A 21,730-nucleotide genomic window follows, 5' to 3' on the forward strand; every position below is an offset into this window, starting at 1 on the left:
ACTGGATTAAGCAATGATTTCTTGGATATGACGCCAAAAGCACAGTTTGGGGTGATGATAAAGTTCTGGAGATGGATAGCGGTAAATGGTTGCATAACAATGTAAATCTGTACATAAGCAGTGCCGCTAAATCGTACAGTAAAAAAATGGCTAAAACGCTAAATTTTGTTATATTTTACAATAAAAAAATAACATGTCATGCCTACAGAAGAATATAGCATAAAGTTAAAGGGACCACCATGCACTCACCACTGGATGAGGAAATAAATCGTCATAACTCCCAAGGATAACCACTCTAATGGTTTTGTGTTTATCATTCCCATGCTTTTCTACCTGGATATATCAATATATTAATTATTGCATGTTTCTAAACATTATATAAATGATAGTTGGTATGTATTATGCAAGTGCTCTTTCTTACTCAAAGCTATGGTTTTTTGGGTTTATCCACAGTGATGCCCATAGCTGTAGGTCATTCATTTTCATTGTCTTCAGAATGTATTAAGTAAATATACCACATTTTATTTATTCATTCTCATGTGTATGGATACATCACTTGTTTTCGATCTTTTTCCTGTTACCAACAACGCAGTGCTAAACATTTACATTCTGCAGGGCATCTGTCTAAGAGATTTCTAGGAATGGACTCAATAGTAATAGTACTGTCTCAGGATAAACACATTTTCAGCTTTACATGATAATGCCAATTTTTACTCATTGTTTATAGGCTGTACAATTTACACCCCCTTCAACAGTGTATAAAAAAACCCCTTGGCTCCACATACCTGTTGATACTTAGCATTTCCAAGACATATTTATACTACCCCTGAAACAATCCCAGTGGTCAAGGAAATGGAACATACTCACTAGCTGCCTGGAACCACACAGATTCCTGCTGGGGCTGGTGTGGTGGATGGCGGATGTAAATTGGGAAACAGGAAATGGATGCTATGGGGAGAGAAAAATCAAGTCCTCTACCGAAAGTTGCCCAGGATTACAGAGCTAGGCATGGGGAAGCCAGGATTCCAACCCATTCATTCTAACACCCAACATTTGTTCGCCTCCACCATGCTGCTTTTTCAGCTAAGCTATTAGTTTATTAGAGCAGTGATCCTCAGTTCTGTTGAGAGACAGGAAGAGGAAAAGGGGCACATTCCAGGATCTCTGGGGCATGTGTAAAAGGATAAAGCAAGTCAAGACTATATAACATGGAGAAGACTCCCAGTTGGCTCTGCTCAGAGGTTGGAGGGCACTTTGCCTAAGAATAGGATGATGAATAGCAATTTCAAAGTTGCTGGTTATGTGCAGTGCTGGGGGTGGGGCCAGATCACCTTCAGGAGCACCTGAACTGTAAAGCTGGGTGCAGAGCCCCAATTGGCATGGGAGGAGAAGAACACAGACGCTCATCATAAGACATTAATGGAAACATGAGGGCTGGGGGCTGCCAGCTGGGGAGGGAAGGGTCAGTGCAGTGAAGAGGAGGAGCCCAGCAGAACAGTGAAGCTACAGCCAAGGGAAGACCCAGTCGGTGAGAAACTCCCCGGAAGAGAACAGATGACTACTGTTTAGGGAAGCTGTGGCCAGTACATTCTATTTTAAGATGGTGCCTGTGCTGTGTTGTACTCTTTCCATCACGTTAACCTTGTGGGAGTGTTTGCTAGACTCAACAACCTTGTTGCAGTGTATGTAGCAAGGCTGTGAAGACTTAGGGATAGTGGTCAGGATGGGCGCTGGCCGAGCCCTGGAGGTCACCTGGAGCTGCGTGAGCGACCACAGAGGAGGTGGGAGAGGGCAGAGACGGGTGACTGCAGGACTCCGGAGGGCATCTGAGCCATGCCACCTTAAGTTATGTAATATAATTTCACATTTGGAAAATGAAAAAAAAAAAACACCTATTGCTTTTATAGTACAGATACATAAAGTAAAGAACTACAAAACATCTTGGGTCCCTGGGATAAACTGAGGGGTTGGGCATGGACACTTCCTGTGGAGTCGGTTGATGTATATACTAGTTCCGTATTTTGGAATTAGTAGTTTGATGTTTAAATGAGAATATAAATGAGAATATTAATCGTCTTACAGGATTTTCATGAAGATGCGAGGTGAAGAATATGGAGGTCCGTGCGTCTAAAAAAGGGCTTTGGTCGTTTCTGATCGCCTGTGAGGTGTTCTGTAGCATTTTCTGTTCAGCACTGTGTCCACTAGAGGGCAGACGCAGAACGGGACTGCAGAGTTGAAAGTGTAACAGGACATCAGAGCTACTCGTTTTCAGACAGTTGGGTAAACTGGTTCGAATACGTTCAAGATTAATTAAGACTAGATACCTTAGTGCTGTTGCTCAACTCAATTTTTCCACTCATGAGCATCATCCTCTTCTGTAATTTACCAGATCCATTCCTGGAAGCTTCCCTAAGGCAAAGAGTACAAATTTCTACTGTGAAAAAGAAAATAATTTCTTTCCCCAAATTTCCTACCTTCTTTTTAAACTTCCGACAGCATCTACTATTTATTGCGTACACAGAAATAACTCACTGAACTTGGCAGTTCTCACCAGGAAAAAACTAAAGCCATTATCTGTTCTAAACAGACCAACTGCTCAACATGTGTAACGATGATGCTGCAAAACCGATGAACTCAATGCCTCAGGAGGGCAAGGGCGAGGGCGAGGAAGGAGATAACCCTTTTAACAAAAAGAGGAAATAAAGTTCGGAAAGGAATTTTTATTCAGTGTTTCTTAAAATGGGAGAGCAGAGAGATTGTTTCCAAACTGTAATGACATTAGGCCCCTTCGTAAGTCACATGCTTCCCAACACTTCCCTGGCTCTGATATGCAACCGCTAAACTTATTTGCTCTGTAACGAATAGTCTACTTTTTCCAGACCTGACCAGCGCTGCACCTGCCCAGGCTGAGGTCGCGATGTCATGACATGCAATGTCACATGCTTCAGATTCCAAACCCTGGCTCCCTGCAGGGCTGGGAGTCTGGTGCAGGAGTCTGGATGGCAGCATTCTAGCAAAATCCAGGATTTCTCCAGCCAAGGAATAGCCTACTTCCAACCTGCACAGGGATTAATTTTAAAACCCAAACTTGTAAAAGGGCCAAATGAGTACAGAAGCTGAGAAAGAAAAAAGAAAACGAGGAACCCCAAAGAAAAAGATTTTCTCAAGGCAGTAAGGGAAATGCAGTTTCTAAAGCCAGACCTTGTCTCCTTGGTTCCCTCTCAAGCTGTGGTCAAAAAAGGACTTTCTGAAAAATGTTCGCATCCTTTTAATGACCTTGTTGGCTCTGACACTACCTTTGGGTGGCCTGAGACCACACAGCTGTGAGGCTGACCTCGTTCAGAGTGTTCAGGGCAAGCAGTGTCTTTACTACAGCGACCCCTTCAGAGAAGCTCAAGTGACACAGCCTTTCTCAATGCCCAGGTGACATCAAAACCTTCCTGGAACCTCTGTGGGAGCAAAGAGCCCACCCCCCCCCTTTGGCGGCCATCCTGTATGGAACAGGCCAGCTCACTCACCCCTTTGACCTTGTCACTTAGTATAGAAGATGATTACCAACCACCCTACCCCTCCACCTCACACCACTGCCAGGTCACACACATGCTTGACTCTGTTTCCTGGGCTTGGAGAAGCAGAGAAGGCGTCCTAGAAGAAGTGGCATCTACAGTCTAACTGAAATAAAGCAGTAGGAGTCAGTGAGTCCAAGATAAGAGTCTAGGGAGAGAGCATGTGCAAAGGCCCAGAGTGCGTAAGAGCATGGTGCATTCTGGGAGCTAAAATCAGCTCCGTGTGGCTGGAACAGAGTTGGGGAGGTGGTGACACTTGGGGCTAGGGAGACAAGCAGGGGTCCTCGAGTTCCTTGCTCCTCAGCTTGTAGGGCACAGTCCAGCAGCATTGGTTGCCCCTGGGAGCTTGTTAGAAATGCAGAATTTCAGGTCTGATTCCTGCTTTACTGAATCAGAATCTGCAGCTTAAGTCCTCAGTGATCTGAGCCACAATAATGTTTGAAAAGCAGCCCTGCTCCTGCCCAAGTACACTAAACAGCTCAGACTTGAGATCAATAGGAACCTTCTGAATGACTAAGCAGGGGAATCATGTGATGATGAGCCTTGTGATTCAGAAAAATCATTCTTGCTGCAAAGTGGAGAAGTGGGTGAGTTAGCGGAGCCCACTATAGGAGACAAGGGGCGCAATTAAGGGCTGGTGCAGTTGTCCCACCAGGAGAGGCCACCGCCCTGACCAGGCAGTAGGAATAGGAAAAGCAGGGACGTGTGCAGAGTGGAGGCGTGAGTTCGGTATGAACCCGGATTTGGGCAGCCACCAGGATGCAGCAGTGACACGACTTGGGTGGGAGGCGGTGGGAGGCGGGCCCCATGTCCCGCAGGCTGCGGCTCTGCCAGGCCCCAAGGCTGCGGGGCTGAGACATGGAGGCCATGGAGGAAGGGCCTCTGCTGCCAAAGCGAGAGTCCCCGTCAGTTGCTAAGGCCGCAGCTGCTCCCCATGGCAAATGCAGAGGAGTGGGAGGGGGGCTCGGGCAGGTCCGAGTAACAGACCGCTGCCCTCTCCTCCCACGGTGCCCAGGGCCTCTGCTCTCCTCCGCTCAGCCATCGGGGAGCCTGGCAGGCTTCTCTTCTGCTCCTATTGCCCTGAAAAGGAACAATCACTGGAAATATGAACAAAAAGAAAATCCCAGAGTCCGTGGCACTCTCCGTCCCACCTCGTGACGTGACTTACACCGCAAGCAGGCAGATTTGCAATAGGGAGTTGGGCCGCACCTGAGGACTGCCTAACACTCACCCGGCGCACTGACTGGGCACCCAGGATGCTCGGGGTGCTGGGCATCAACCGCGGAGGGGAGGGGACAGCAGAGAAGGTGACCCAGGCACGGACAGGCCCTGGGGTCAGAACATCCAGCTCAGCCACTTCGTGGGACAAGGAGGCTGATCCCAGGACTCCGTTTCCTCCTCTACAAGATGATGATACTAAAATGAAATTCTAAAAAAAGCAAGCATTCAGACAGAAACTCCCTCCCAGCTCAGTCGCCATGGGTCTCCCCCACATCCTCTGTCTCCCCTCTTGTTGCAGTGTGAGAAGCATCCCATGGAAATGTCTGTCGGTGGCCGCGGGCTCCCCTCCCCCCTCCCTGCATCCCGGGCCCCCCACGGCCTCTGGTACCTCCCGCCTTACGGCGCCCCGTCCAGGGAACGGAAGCGAGCCTCCCAGCCGCCCCTCTCCAGCCACACCGCGGGGTTTCCTTCGCGCTCGGACCTCAAGGAGGAGCTTCTGCCCCCTTCCCGACCCCGGGTCAGGCCCCAGCGCGCTGCAGTCAGGCCTCTGTCCGCCCTCCTCGGCCGCGCCGGTATTGCCCAGGTCGCCGCTGCTGCGGGATCCGCGGGCGTTTCCTGTCCTCTCCTTATTCCACCTTTTAATGGCGTATGTCACTGACCCCTCCCTCCCCGAAATACTTCCCTCTGTTGGCTTCATGGCCGCCACCTTCTTGGTCTCCCCCGCTCCTCCATGGCAGGTAATTCCAATCCCGGTTTCTGGCTCCTTCTTTATCTCCCATTCAAATACCGAGGACCCCAGGGCTCGCTCTGGGACCGTCTGTTTCCTATGCAGGTTTCCTGGTTCCCCAGGTTCCCTGACGTCTTCTCTACCTCCTGGATGTCGTTGGCTTTCCACTCCATTATCTCCAGCCTGACCTCGTCTTCTGAGCTGCAGACTCACCTCTGTCTCACGTGCTGGTTTACAGGCACATCAAATAGAAACTGCCCAAACCCAACCTGCTGATTCCCTCCAGCAAACCAATGCAGAGTCTTCCCGTCTCAGCATCCACCTAGCAGCACAGCCACTGAGCGCTCCCTTCCCCTGACACCCCACATGCAGCGATTCTCCCTCTGACCACTTTTAAATTTGCTCTCCTCAATCTGGCCCTAGCTGCTGTCATGCATTATGCTTACCTGACCTGATTGGATCCTCTGCTGCAGCCAGGAGTTGTTTTTCAAAAGGGCAATTCAGGGAATGTCACTCCTTGCCTCAAACTCCTTCATCGGTCCCCTCCTGAACCCAGACTAAGCTCCAGATTCCTTTCTGGGCTGCAGGCCTGGTCATTTGGTCCTATTTCTTCCCCAACTTCTTTTGGTACTGTTCTTTCCCTTGTTCAGGATGCTCTAGCCACACTGGCTTCCTTTCAGCTCCTAGAATACATGGAGCTCTCCCTCTCACCACAGGGCCTTTGCACTCACTCTTTTCTTTTTGAAAATTCTTTCCCCAAACCTTTGCATAGCTGGTTCCTCCTCACTCTTAAGGTTATCACCCCAGGGGTTAAATCCTCAGAGACCTTCTCTGACCACAACTGAAAGTGGCCCTCGTGAGCCCCTCCCCAATACTCTATCCACTGTGTTCTTCCAAGCACCCATCATAATCTTGTTCGTTCACTTTCTGATTTATTGTCCAGTTCTCTCCGTTATAAAGCAAGCTTCTCCAGGGCAAGGATCTTGTCTCTGCACCCACTACTGCGTCCTCACAGCACAGAACCATGCCTGGCCCTTAGCTGATGGCAAACAGCTAAGTATGGCTCCATTACCTGAGAATTAAAGGAGAAGCAATTAAAGAAGGCAGCATGGTGTACTTCCCATTCAAATCCACAAGACCTGTAGCTCTGATCACCTCCATAACTTCTAAGGGATCTCCTGAAGCTGCCCTATGTCTGTGATCCAGCTTTATACATAGTTTCCTCCATACACAGCTTCCCCAACAGTGGCTGGGTCTATCAAAGTTTTGGTCCTTGATGGATTCGGGGTTACCAATGTCACAGAGAGCAACCATATGTAATTTCTGATAAGCCGTAAAACCAGAACAAAACTCTGTGACGTGGTATTAGCCCCTGTTATGACAAAGGACAATCTGTAGGTAGGAACCACAACCACTGGGAAGTATAAACCATTTATACTGGAGCTTAGAGGCAGAACTGCTCGTACCAAGAAATAATCCAATGACAAGTTTTGTCAAGAAATTCACTGCCAAAGGGAGATAAGAAACCTCCACAGCCTGAGGTTGGAAGCTCAGTGTCGAGAGCCGGACTGGCCAGCGCCGGCTGTGTCTGCGTGGGACACCGACCAAACTACCTCTGTGCTTCAAGTTCCCCTTTGTACAACAGAGACGGCGGTAGCATTTGGCTCAAAGGGCTGCAAACGTAACATCTATGTCATCTGTGTCAAATGCTACAAATAGTGGGTGGTGTGCGGCAACTTTCAATACATTTTGGCTGTTATTATTCCAAGTAATCTAAAAAGTGGGAGTGAGGCAAAAATATTCACCACACACACACCAAATCTACTTAAAAACAAACTTTCTGGAGTTTAGATACAGAGTAAGGGTGTGTCTCGGCTGGGGCCTGGGGGACGGGGTTGCAAGACGAGCTCTGAGGGCTGCTGGGTCAGCACTGCCCTGCGCGCCTGCTGCCTCACTCAGGCCCCATGGGAGAGTCTGTTCTACTCAGCAGTTCTTGAAAGCAGCTTAGCACACAGAGGGTTGGAGAGCAGAGAGCACTGCCTCATGCTGAGTCTACTGTATTTCTTCTTTTCTGTTCTGGTGGGAGAAGGGTTTGAGACGGAGACCACTGTGCTTCTGAGGGTAGTATTGATTTGTGGGACGGAGTGCCATCGTGTATGTACTGCTGTTGAGGAGGCGCTGACCCCAACAGTGCAGCATGAAAGGTAAGAACTGAAGACACTGTTTAGGAATTAGTATCCAGAATATATAAAGAACACCAATTGCTCAAGAACAGACAACCCAATTTCTAAAAATGGGCAAAGGACTTGAATAGACAATTTCTCCAAAGATACACAAATGACCAAGAAGCCCATGAAAGGAAGCTCCACCATACTAATCGTTAAGGAAATGCAAATCGAAACCACAGCGATACACCACTTCATACCCTTTAGGGTGGTTCCTATAAAAAAACACAGACACCAACAAGTAATAGTGAGGATGTGGAGAAGCTGGAACCCTTGTGCATTCACTGCTGGTGAGCATGTAAAATGGTGCAACCGCTGTAGGAAACAGTAGGGCAGTTCCTCAAAAAATTAAACATAGAATTCTCATTTGACCCAGCCATTCTACGTTTGGGCATGTACCCAAAGGAACTGAAACAGATGCTTGTCACCCATGTCCGAAGCAGTATTATTCTCAATAGCTAAAAGATACGAGCAACCCACATGTCTATTAGCTGGTGAGTTGGATAAACAAAATGTGTCTACACATGCAATAGAATGTTATTCAGCTTTAAAAAAGGGAGTCAATTCTGACACATGCTACACCACAGAGCTTCCCACCACTGAGCTGTACACGTAAAAATGATTAAAAGAATGCATTTATGTGTATTTTACAATTTTTTTTTTTTTAATAATTATTTTTTATTGAAGGGTAGTTGACACACAGTATTACATTACATGAGTTTCAAGTGTACAACACAGTGGTAGAACATTTATATACATAATTCTAGGTTCCAGCTATCACCCTACCAGGCTGTTACAATATCTTGACTATATTCCTTATGCTATACATTACATCCCGGTTACTAATTTATTTTACCATTGGAAGTCTGTCTTTTTTTTTTTTGTGAGGGCATCTCTCATATTTATTGATCAAATGGTTGTTAACGACAATAAAATTCTGTATACGGGAGTCAATGCTCAATGCACAATCATTATTCCACCCCAAGCCTAATTTTTGTCAGTCTCCAATCTTCTGAGGCATAACAAACAAGTTTTTACATGTAGAACAAATTCTTACATAATGAATAAGTTACATAGTGAACAGTACAAGGGCAGTCATCACAGAAACTTTCGGTTTTGCTCATGCATTATGAACTATAAACAGTCAGTTCAAATATGAATACTGATTTGGTTTTTATACTTGATTTATATGTGGATACCACATTTCTCTCTTTATTATTATTATTTTTAATAAAATGCTGAAGTGGTAGGTAGATACAAGATAAAGGTAGAAAACATAGTTTAGTGTTGTAAGAGAGCACATGTAGATGATCAGGTGTGTGCCTGTAGACTATGTGTTAATCCAGGCTAGACAAAGGCAATAAAACATCCACATATGCAGAAGATTTCTCTCAGAACGGGGGGGTGAGGTTCTAAGCCTCACCTCTGTTGATCCCCAATTTCTCACCTGATGGCCCCCCTGCGACTGTGCCTGTCTTAGGTTGTTCCTCCCTTGAGGAATCTTACCCGTCTCTGGCTAACCAGTCATCTTCCGGGGCCATACAGGGAAATGTGAAGTTGGTAAGTGAGAGAGAAGCCTTATTGTTTGAAAAAGTTAGCTTTTTACTTCTTTGCATATTTATGCCCTGTGGCTTCTATGCCCAGCATTTGTCTTGAGGTATCTTTACCACTTGGAAGAATTATGATACTCGGTAAATTTGATATGAGGCACGAATTCTATTTAAGGGTTGTAATTAGGAAGGAAGAAGAAAAGCTATAGAAGTAGCAGGCGGAAGAAAACATGGGAAGATTGATTATTTCTTTGATATATCTTCTTGTAGAGTAACTTCAGCATGTATAGGTTTTAAGCTACTACTTAAATTGCACACACACATTAACATAATAGGAGTATAGTTACATAACCAAAGCATATCTGTAATTACCAGCCATCTGCAGTGAAACCAAGAAAACCAGTTAGGCACCTTAGGCATTTGTGAAAACTTATCTATGATATGGTGGATATTGTCCAAATGAACTTGAACAGTCTGAGAGAAATCAGACAAATTAAAACAACCCATTCCTGGGGACTGTTCACATGCCATATGTTCTTTTAACAATAAATAGTTTGTAGTTGTAAGACTTTGGAGCGCTACAATTTGCACTTCTCCAAATTCTTGGTTGAGTTCCAACAGTATAGATCCAGTCCAATTTTGTTGTTTTACTGTATGCACAGGCCAGCTTAGATATCTCCTTCCTCATTCCCATGGCAGGTCCAGGAACTGGTGGGATGGGTGCATCTACAGCTGTAGCAGTGTGTGGATCTTTGTTGGGGTTTTTTGATGATCATCTTCTGGCATGAGTCTTCCAGAGGGTGCAGATGTTGGAAGTTCTTTTTCATATCGTATCTTAGTTCATTTTCGGGGTAGCCCAATTAGGCTTTGATCCTCTGTATAAACACAAACAGACCCTTTGCCTACACTTTTATATGCCCTTTATACCCTTGTGTAGAACTCGTTGGAGGTTACCACACAGGAACTGCCCTTTTTTTTTTTTTTTTTTTTTTTTGCTATCACTAATCTACACTTACATGACGAATATTATGTTTACTAGGCTCTCCCCTATACCAGGTCTCCCCTATAAACCCCTTTACAGTCACTGTCCATCAGCATAGCAAAATGTTGTAGAATCACTACTTGCCTTCTCTGTGTTGTACAGCCCTCCCTTTTCTCCTACCCCCCCATGCATGTTAATCTTAATACCCCCCTACTTCTCCCCCCCTTATCCCTCCCTACCCACCCATCCTCCCCAGTCCCTTTCCCTTTGGTACCTGTTAGTCCATTCTTGAGTTCTGTGATTCTGCTGCTGTTTTGTTCCTTCAGTTTTTCCTTTGTTCTTATATTCCACAGATAAGTGAAATCATTTGGTATTTCTCTTTCTCCGCTTGGCTTGTTTCACTGAGCATAATACCCTCCAGCTCCATCCATGTTGCTGCAAATGATTGGATTTGCCCTTTTCTTATAGCTGAGTAGTATTCCATTGTGTATATGTACCACATCTTCTTTATCCATTCATCTATTGATGGACATTTAGGTTGCTTCCAATTCTTGGCTATTGTAAATAGTGCTGCAATAAACATAGGGGTGCATCTGTCTTTCTCAAACTTGATTGCTGCATTCTTAGGGTAAATTCCTAGGAGTGGAATTCCTGGGTCAAATGGTAAGTCTGTTTTGAGCATTTTGATGTACCTCCATACTGCTTTCCACAATGGTTGAACTAACTTACATTCCCACCAGCAGTGTAGGAGGGTTCCCCTTTCTCCACAGCCTCGCCAACATTTGTTGTTGTTTGTCTTTTGGATGGCAGCCATCCTTACTGGTGTGAGGTGATACCTCATTGTAGTTTTAATTTGCATTTCTCTGATAATTAGCGATGTGGAGCATCTTTTCATGTGTCTGTTGGCCATCTGTATTTCTTTTGTGGAGAACTGTCTGTTCAGTTCCTCTGCCCATTTTTTAATTGGGTTATTTGTTTTTTGTTTGTTGAGGCGTGAGAGCTCCTTATATATTCTGGACGTCAAGCCTTTATCGGATGTGTCATTTTCAAATATATTCTCCCATACTGTAGGGTTCCTTTTTGTTCTATTGTTGGTGTCTTTTGCTGTACAGAAGCTTTTCAGCTTAATATAGTCCCACTTGTTCATTTTTGCTGTTGTTTTCCTTGCCCGGGGAGATATGTTCAAGAAGAGGTCACTCATGTTTATGTCTAAGAGGTTTTCGCCTATGTTTTCTTCCAGGAGTTTAATGGTTTCATGGCTTACATTCAGGTCTTTGATCCATTTTGAGTTTACTTTTGTATATGGGGTTAGACAATGGTCCAGTTTCATTCTCCTACATGTAGCTGTCCAGTTTTGCCAGCACCACCTGTTGAAGAGACTGTCATTTCGCCATTGTATGTCCATGGCTCCTTTATCAAATATTAATTGACCATATATGTCTGGGTTAATGTCTGGATTCTCTAGTCTGTTCCATTGGTCTGTGGCTCTGCTCTTGTGCCAGTACCAAATTGTCTTGATTACTATGGCTTTATAGTAGAGCTTGAAGTTGGGGAGTGAGATCCCCCCTACTTTATTCTTCTTTCTCAGGATTGCTTTGGCTATTCGGGGTCTTTGGTGTTTCCATATGAATTTTTGAATTATTTGTTCCAGTTCATTGAAGAATGTTGCTGGTAGTTTCATAGCGATTGCATCAAATCTGTATATTGCTTTGGGCAGGATGGCCATTTTAACGATATTAATTCTTCCTAGCCACGAGCATGGGATGAGTTTCCATCTGTTAGTGTCCCCTTTAATTTCTCTTAAGAGTGACTTGTAGTTTTCAGAGTATAAGTCTTTCACTTCTTTGGTTAGGTTTATTCCTAGGTATTTTATTTTTTTTGATGCAATTGTGAATGGAGTTGTTTTCCTGATTTCTCTCTGTTGGTTCATTGTTAGTATATAGGAAAGCCACAGATTTCTGTGTGTTGATTTTGTATCCTGCAACTTTGCTGTATTCCAATATCAGTTCTAGTAGTTTTGGGGTGGAGTCTTTAGGGTTTTTTATGTACAGTATCATGTCATCTGCAAATAGTGACAGTTTAACTTCTTCTTTACCAATCTGGATTCCTTGTATTTCTTTATTTTGTCTGATTGCCGTGGCTAGGACCTCCAGTACTATGTTAAATAACAGTGGAGAGAGTGGGCATCCCTGTTTAGTTCCCGATCTCAGAGGAAATGCTTTCAGCTTCTCGCTATTCAATATAATGTTGGCTGTGGGTTTATCATAGATGGCCTTTATTATGTTGAGGTACTTGCCCTCTATTCCCATTTTGCTGAGAGTTTTTATCATGAATGGATGTTGAACTTTGTCAAATGCTTTTTCAGCATCTATGGAGATGATCATGTGGTTTTTGTCTTTCTTTTTGTTGATGTGGTGGATGATGTTGATGGACTTTCGAATGTTGTACCATCCTTGCATCCCTGGAATGAATCCCACTTGGTCATGGTGTATGATCCTTTTGATGTATTTTTGAATTCGGTTTGCTAATATTTTGTTGAGTATTTTTGCATCTACGTTCATCAGGGATATTGGTCTGTAGTTTTCTTTTTTGGTGGGGTCTTTGCCTGGTTTTGGTATTAGGGTGATGTTAGCTTCATAGAATGAGTTTGGGAGTATCCCCTCCTCCTCTATTTTTTGGAAAACTTTAAGGAGAATGGGTATTATGTCTTCCCTGTATGTCTGATAAAATTCCGAGGTAAATCCATCTGGCCCGGGGGTTTTGTTCTTTGGTAGTTTTTTGATTACCTCTTCAATTTCGTTGCTGGTAATTGGTCTGTTTAGATTTTCTGTTTCTTCCTGGGTCAATCTTGGAAGGTTATATTTTTCTAGGAAGTTATCCATTTCTCCTAGGTTTCCCAGCTTGTTAGCATATAGGTTTTCATAGTATTCTCCAATAATTCTTTGCATTTCCGTGGGGTCCGTCGTGATTTTTCCTTTCTCGTTTCTGATACTGTTGATTTGTGTTGACTCTCTTTTCTTCTTAATAAGTCTGGCTAGAGGCTTATCTATTTTGTTTATTTTCTCGAAGAACCAGCTCTTGGTTTCATTGATTTTTGCTATTGTTTTATTCTTCTCAATTTTATTTATTTCTTCTCTGATCTTTATTATGTCCCTCCTTCTGCTGACCTTAGGCCTCATCTGTTCTTCTTTTTCCAATTTCGATAATTGTGACATTAGACCATTCATTTGGGATTGCTCTTCCTTTTTTAAATATGCTTGGATTGCTATATACTTTCCTCTTAACACTGCTTTTGCTGTGTCCCACAGAAGTTGGGGCTTAGTGTTGTTGTTGTCATTTGTTTCCATATATTGCTGGATCTCCATTTTGATTTGGTCATTGATCCATTGATTATTTAGGAGCGTGTTGTTAAGCCTCCATGTGTTCGTGAGCCTCTTTGCTTTCTTTGTACAGTTTATTTCTAGTTTTATGCCTTTGTGGTCTGAAAAGTTGGTTGGTAGGATTTCAATCTTTTGGAATTTTCTGAGGCTCTTTTTGTGGCCTAGTATGTGGTCTATTCTGGAGAATGTTCTATGTGCACTTGAGAAGAATGTATATCCCGCTGCTTTTGGATGTAGAGTTCTATAGATGTCTATTAGGTCCATCTGCTCTACTGTGTTGTTCAGTGCTTCCGTGTCCTTACTTATTTTCTGCCCAGTGGATCTATCCTTTGGGGTGAGTGGTGTGTTGAAGTCTCCTAGAATGAATGCATTGCAGTCTATATCCCCCTTTAGTTCTGTTAGTATTTGTTTCACATATGCTGGTGCTCCTGTGTTGGGTGCATATATATTTAGAATGGTTATATCCTCTTGTTTGACTGAGCCCTTTATCATTATGTAGTGTCCTTCTTTATCTCTTGTTACTTTCTTTGTTTTGAAGCCTATTTTGTCTGATATTAGTACTGCAACCCCTGCTTTCTTCTCACTGTTGTTTGCTTGAAATATGTTTTTCCATCCCTTGACTTTTAGTCTGTACATGTCTTTGGGTTTGAGGTGAGTTTCTTGTAAGCAGCATATAGATGGGTCTTGCTTTTTTATCCATTCTGTTACTCTGTGTCTTTTGATTGGTGCATTCAACCCATTAACATTTAGGGTGACTATTGAAAGATATGTACTTATTGCCATTGCAGGCTTTAAATTCGTGGTTACCAAAGGTTCAAGGTTAGCCTCTTTAGTATCTTACTGCCTAACTTAGCTCGCTTATTGAGCTGTTATATACACTGTCTGGAGATTCTTTTCTTCTCTCCCTTCTTGTTCCTCCTCCTCGATTCTTCATATGTTGGGTGTTTTGTGCTGTGCTCTTTCTAGGAGTGCTCCCATCTAGAGCAGTCCCTGTAAGATGTTCTGTAGAGGTGGTTTGTGGAAAGCAAATTCCCTCAGCTTTTGTTTGTCTGGGAATTGTTTAATCCCACCGTCATATTTGAATGATAGTCGTGCTGGATACAGTATCCTTGGTTCAAGGCCCTTCTGTTTCATTGTATTAAATATATCATGCCATTCTCTTCTGGCCTGTAGGGTTTCTGTTGAGAAATCTGACGTTAGCCTGATGGGTTTCCCTTTATAGGTGACCTTTTTCTCTCTAGCTGCCTTTAACACTCTTTCCTTGTCCTTGATCTTTGCCATTTTAATTATTATGTGTCTTGGTGTTGCCCTTCTTGGATCCTTTCTGTTGGGGGTTCTGTGTATTTCCGTGGTCTGTTTGATTACTTCCTCCCCCAGTGTGGGGAAGTTTTCAGCAATTATTTCTTCTAAGATACTTTCCATCTCTTTGCCTCTCTCTTCTTCTTCTGGGACCCCTATAATACGGATATTGTTCCTTTTAGATTGGTCACACAGTTCTCTTAATATTGTTTCATTCCTGGAGATCCTTTTGTCTCTCTCTATGTCAGCTTCCATGCGTTCCTGTTCTCTGATTTCAATTCCATCAATGGCCTCTTGCATTCTATCCATTCTGCTTATAAACCCTTCCAGAGTTTGTTTCATTTCTGCGATCTCCTTTCTGGCATCTGTGATCTCCCTCTGGACTTCATCCCATTTCTCTTGCGTATTTCTCTGCATCTCTGTCAGCATGTTTATGATTCTTATTTTGAATTCTTTGTCAGGAAGACTGGTTAGGTCTGTCTCCTTCTCTGGTGTCTCTGTGATCTTTGTCTGCCTGTAGCTTTGCCTTTTCATGGTGATAGGAATAGTCTGCAGAACTGGGACGAGTGACGGCTGGAAGGACTTCCTTTCTTGTTGGTTTGTGGCCCTCCTCTCCTGGGAGAACAGCGGCCTCTAGTGGCTTGTGCTGGGCAGCTGCGCGCAGACAGGGTTTCTGCTTCCTGCCCGGCTGCTATGGAGTTAATCTCCGCTGTTGCTGTGGGCGTGGCCTGGCTCGGGCAGCTACTCCAAAATGGTGGAGTCGCGTTGGAGCAGGGGCTGCTGGGAGGCTATTTATGTCCGTAAGGGGCCTCCCTGCTCCCTGCAGCCCAGGGGTTAGGGTGCCCAGAGATCCCGGATTCCCTACCTCTGGATTAAGTGACCCACCCTGCCCCTTTAAGACTTCCAAAAAGCACCCGCCAAAACAAAACAACGACCACAAAAAAAAACAAGAAAACAAATTTTTTTAATTAAAAAAAAAAAATTTTTTAATTAAAAAAAAAAAGGTGGTCGTTCGTTTTTCTTTATTCTCCGGTGCCAGCCTCAGGCCTCTGCTCACCGGTCTTTCTGCCCTGTTTCCCTAATATTGGGGTCCCTGTCCCTTTAAGACTTCCAAAAAGCGCTCGCCAAAACAAAGCAGCAAAAAAGCAAAAAAAAAAAAAAATGGTCGCGCGCTTTTCTTACGTCCTCTGTGGCCCAGCATCCAGTGCCTGCTCACTGTTCTTGCTGCCCTGTTTTCCTAGTATCGAGCGCCCTGCACTCTGGCCCGGATGGCTGGGGCTGGGTGTTCGGCAGCCCTGGGCTCCGTCTCCCTCCCGCTCTGCCTGCTCTTCTCCCGCCGGGGGCTGGGGGGAGGGGCGCTCGGCTCCCGCGGGGCCAGGGCTTGTATCTTACCCCCTTCGCGAGGCGCTGGGTTCTCTCAGGTGTGGATGTGTCTGGATATTGTCCTGTGTCCTCTGTTCTTTATTCTAGGAAGGGTTGTCTTTGTTATATTTTCATAGATATATGTTGTTTTGGGAGGAGATTTCCGCTGCTCTACTCACGCCGCCATCTTCCGCCCCACCCTCTACAATTTTTTTTAAAAGGAAAAAAAAAACCCAATGTTTATATCAATCTCATTGCAAGAGAAGCTTTGTTGAAATCTCCAAAGGAGATTTATTTCATGAATACCTACTAGTTTGTAAGTTCTGTGTTGGATGCTAATGGAGGGCAAAGAAAGGTAACGCCTTATGTCAAGAAGTTCACACTTCCCCAGTTAGAGGAACAAAGGAAGAGGAAGGTGAGATGAGCTAACACAGGATAAGGGGTTTAGTAACTAAAATTAAAAGGCAGAATCGATTAGGAGCCTTACCAGAGATGTGTGCACAGCGCTATGCTTTAGAGGAAAAAACCACGTATCACCACGCCAAACACAGGACTTAAGGGAGCGGCGAAGGGAGGGAGGGAGGCTGGCTGACTGACTTAAGCACGACAGGCTCTGTCTGTTAATTAGCACCTATGGGAAAGGAACCTTTAAAATGATAGCATAGGACAGGGATACAGAGAAAGAAAAAAAGTTAGCAGCTATAAATGGGACGTCTTTTAAAACAGTTCTACAGTAAGACAATTACCAAAGTACAGCAGAATTAAATCTATCCCAGAGCCACTGACGGCAGCCAAGGTCTCCAGAAATGTAGCTTTCGGGCAAAGAATTTGCATTTTCAAGAACATCCTATTAGTCATAGCATGATTTTCTTCTCCACGACAGAGTCCGGAGGCCTGGGCAGCTCCTGCACGTGACAGGATGGTTCTCTAGCGGAAGAGGACCTGGGAGGGGGTAAACAGCAAGGGGCCGAGGCGAGGCCGTTCCCGCTCTTGGCTTGTGCATCTCAGCCATCCCCAGTATTACACTGGACATGAAAAGAGAGGCGTCACTCACTTGAAATGCAGAAATATTTATTTTGGTTTCCTTCACTGTTTTTGGAAATTCTGTTTTGGTTTATAAAACATAGAAATAGCCAACACTTAAAGCAAACATTCAAAACCCCAATGTGACAAATTATTGACTCTTTGTGCAATTAAGAATACACATGAGTTAGGCTCCCAAATAGTGTTATTACAATGACAATTCTTTAGTGCAAACCTGTTGTGCTTGGATAATACACGTATTCTCACAGATCCCAAAACAATTGCTTTAAATGTATAAATGACAACTTAATTCAGTCCCATGTGGCAAAGACTTGCAGTAAAGTCCAATGCCACTCATTTCCCAAATTAACTTTAAAAAAAAAAAGTCTCTCAAGAAATGAATGCCAGAAAATGAGTTTTCTAGATTTCTACATCCTAGGGTTTGGCTTATCAAAACACATTTCATAGAAATCAGGCAGCATTATAAGAGCATGTTTATTACTGTCCATTTCAATAAGTACCCGAGTCTATCTACTCCCTTAATATTTTTAAAGACATGCCTTGCCTGAGTGTTTATTCTGGGGGAAAAGGCCAGTTAATCACAACATGATCTTTTGCTAGGAAAACCACATTAAAAATCCGTTGGCTGTCACAAACAGAGTGAGTGGCTCCGTGAAGATAAAGTGGAGAGTTATTTAGGCATCACAGTTGAGTATGGTGGATCTGGGTAAGTATTTCCTTCTTGTAATGTGTGTCTTCACTGTAGAGTCTAAGGCAGATTTTTTAAATAACCCCTGGGAAGGGATGGAGGGAGGAAATCAGGTCTGGAGAAGAGGGGAGGAGAACATACTGTTCGGTGGGCACCCAAATCCGTTGGCTCGGGCAGCCATTCAGCTGAGACTCAATATCTGCACTGTGCTGAGCTGGGTCTGTCCTTGGCCTCACTGGGGACCTTCTGCTCCAACGGGACACCAGGGAACCGGGGAGAAGGGCTTGAGTTTCTATAACCCTTCATCAGATGGGCTGTCAGGACACACGTAAGGTGGGGTAAGGAAGCTGACAGGGATTACAAAAAAATCTCTGGTCTACTTGTGACATTCTTCAGCCGGGACGGTTCTTGTTTCTAAGGGACAGTTTCCCTCCAGTGCACTGTACTCTTCAGAGCAGCAGACGATTGCAGAATTTGCAGCAAGTAGTAGGCATCTCAGAAATAGCAAAGTCCTAACTCCTTGGTTAGAAAAGCAGGGAGACGGAGGTTTTCACCTGCCTTTTTAATTGAGGAAGTTGCAAATAACTTAGCACATTGATAGTTTCCCCTTTGCAATTTTTAAGGCTCATTTTGGAAATTGTAGATCACCATAAACATGGTCTGCAGCACGAGGTGACTGTAAGGCAGTGTCTGTTTCCTCTAATATTCCTACGACAAGAGCCCGAACACACACGCCAATCACGGCCGCTGCCTCCCCTAGGCTCGCCGCAGTCAAAGTTACCAACGTGAAGGCCGTCAGCAGAAGTCAGCTAAGGAGGTGGGTGGTTTCTTCTGAGTTTGCCGCCTCCTATTAAACTTTGATGGTGGAATACAGTTCATCTATCTGGGACCTGAAGTAACTCCGAAGCTCTGGCCTTTTAGCCTTCATTGTTGGGGTCAGAAGGCCATTGTCAATAGAAAATAACTCAGGGTGGAGACTAATGCCTTTGACCTGTAAACAAACAAGGCTATTAACAGAGGAGAGAGGGCGGGGGCGACCTGAGTCTAAGAAGTGCTTAAGCCCCAAAGGGGATGAAGACCCTTATGGGGGGTCCCATCCCTCCTATGGCCTCTGGCCAGCTGCACCCCCTCAACACAGGCCAGGGGCCTGATCCCAGGAATGCATCTGCGATTATATCCTGATCTCCAGGAAAAGAGAATTCCTACCCTTGGTTAAAGAAATCCTCCACCCGCCAAACCACTCCATTACAGTTGACCCTTGAATAACAGAGGGATTAGGGGCGCTGACCCCCTGTGCAGTTGAAAATCTGTGTATAACTTTTGTCTCCCCCAAAACTTAACTACTAATAGCCTACTGTTGGCCAGAAGCCTTATTAGTGAGAACATAAACAGTTCATTAACGTTTTGTACATCATACGTCTTATATACTGTATTCTTACAACAAAGCCAGAGAAAAGAAACTTTTTAAATTGTCACAAATCTCCAAAAGGTTTGCTAACATAATTTATTGAAAAAGTCCATGTATAAGTGGACCCACACAGTTCAAACCCATGTGGTTCAAGGGCCAACTGCATTTATTCCTCATGGTCTTCTTCTAGTTATTGCATCTTCTTCTAGAATCTAGTCATACAAAAACCTTCAAGTCAAAAACTTGTTTTATGGGAATTTGATGAAAAGTCTTACCTGTTCAAATGGTTTTAGACCAGCATCCTTCCCAAGTCTCACCATGTCTTCTAGGATAGCTTTTTTGACATCCTAAAGAGGTTAAGAAAAGAATATGCTTCCTGTGTTGGAGGTCTGAAGGGACACTTCATGCCAAGCACAGATGCAGAAGGCACCACGCGCTCCACAACCTTACCTTGTTTCTGCACAGCTCTTCAAAGGAGCCTTCAAATCCTTTCTTCTGGGCCCAGGAACATAATGTCTCAACATCTGGCACCACAATTGCTATGAGAAATGCCTTTAACACAGACAAGTCAATTATTGTGTGTCTTGATCCAGATGTTCTGAAATAGTGCTTCTTTATCATTGTGCGCTACGGCCCCTGGGAGAATCTGACGCAAGTTATAGACTGTGTTTTCACAGCATATTACCAGCCCCAGGAGACCACCGAGGCCAGGTTAAGAACACCTGGCTCTAAAATAGAGACAGCATCAGGAATTTTACAATAAATATTTCAAAAGAATCACTGGAAATCAAAATCGAACAAAACTCTTATGTTTTTTTTTTTTTTGCCTTTGGTACATTTAAGAAAAAATAAAACAGGGTCAGATAAGCAAATAAGGTGATAGGTAACAGAAAACTGCTTAAAAAAAAGAAAATGTATACAAATTCATTTTTTCAAAAATCTCCAATACCTCATCCTTTATAATTTAGTAACAATAAAACTAAAAAAAATCAAAGGCATGGTAAGATTCTAGGTCAAAGAAAAATAGGCGCCATCCCAAAGAAATATAGATGCATTCTCTACTAAGATAGAAAAATACTCTTCTGAAATTATTTTTAAATCTCAAGGTTTATGAAAATATTGACTTTCAGGAAACCGGACCCCCTTCTCTTCCCTGCCACCACCTGTCCAGCATTTTGGCAAATAGATGTTTTGCTACAATACAGACCTTGGTTTTCAACTTAAGTATATGTGGTTTGCAACCATTTGCTCAAAAATGATTTAGGAGGCAAAGTATAAATAAATTGGGTTTATTATTAAGTTAGAAAATTCTTAACTTTCTTATGACCCATGACCCATATTCGAACATTTTCCTGATAATTAAATAAGAAGCATGTTTCGCCCACTCTGTAGTGCCTTTATCCAACCTCCCTTGGTACACCAGACCACTCTAGGTAAAACACAAATATGGAAATTAAAGAGAAAAGGCTTTTCTGGATCAGAATGCCAAGCAGCAAGAACCAATAATGTGCCCACATTACGTCAGCACGTCCTACATGAGAGTCAGTCCGCACACGGCAAACTCCCCTTTGCACTGAAAGCCCCCGGAGCAGCAGCCCAGGGCGCGCATACCTGCAAGCTCTCCCCGTGGACAAACACCTGAGCGACAGGTTCACTCCGCAGGTAGATGTTCTCAATCTTCTCGGGTGCTATGTACTCTCCTTGTGCCAGTTTGAATATGTGCTTTTTCCTGTCGATAATCTTCAGGGTACCATTCTGTTTATCAGAGGACAGGGCTGTGAGGGGCTCCCTGGCTGGTTCCCACCCCTCATCAAGCACACACAGCACAGGGCACTTCACACATGACTAGTGTTTTCTCCAGGAGCACCTCACAGGGGCTGTCACCCATTTTACAGAGAGGGAAATTACTCAGAGTCTCACCCACCCAAGGCTGCCGAGCCAACAGGAAGAGCAGAGGGATGCCGGAGCCCGGGCGTCAGCCCAGTGGGCAGCACTCTGCAGGCCGCCCTCAGCTCAGCAGCTGCCCTTTGTCTCGGGTCCAAAGTAGGTACATCCACACCTGCTCTCCAACTGAGCCAAGTGCCCCGAGGGCAGAGACACAGGCCCGTCCTCCCCGGTGCACAGACGGGGCCCAGGGCAGGTCTCCTACGGAGAGCAGGCTCTCGGCTGCCTCTGTCCCTGCGCCAGGGCAGGAGCGGGCGCTGCTCCTGGCCCTGCGTGCGGGTCACTCAACACTACCCAGGAACCGTGGGGACGCCGGAATCTCTGGTCCAGACCT

The 21,730-nt window shown here is 44.5% G+C and overlaps 1 protein-coding gene across 4 annotated transcripts in view; it reads right to left on the bottom strand.

The window, feature by feature from the left end:
* Positions 1-17,366: 17,366 nt before the first annotated feature.
* Positions 17,367-21,730, bottom strand: part of ACSL1 (acyl-CoA synthetase long chain family member 1) — a 55,997-nt gene continuing 51,633 nt past the window's right edge. For all 4 annotated transcript variants that reach the window (XM_036894116.2, XM_036894113.2, XM_036894115.2 and 1 more), the window contains 4 exons: positions 21,064-21,207; positions 19,903-20,004; positions 19,728-19,799; positions 17,367-19,035 (listed from right to left, as the gene is read on the bottom strand). In XM_036894116.2, coding sequence (XP_036750011.2) covers positions 18,895-19,035; positions 19,728-19,799; positions 19,903-20,004; positions 21,064-21,207 — 459 coding nt within the window. In that variant the 3' untranslated portion in view covers positions 17,367-18,894. The remainder of the gene's footprint in view (positions 19,036-19,727; positions 19,800-19,902; positions 20,005-21,063; positions 21,208-21,730) is intronic.

This window comes from Manis pentadactyla, chromosome 7, assembly GCF_030020395.1.
Source record: "Manis pentadactyla isolate mManPen7 chromosome 7, mManPen7.hap1, whole genome shotgun sequence".
Classification (NCBI taxonomy): domain Eukaryota; kingdom Metazoa; phylum Chordata; class Mammalia; order Pholidota; family Manidae; genus Manis; species Manis pentadactyla.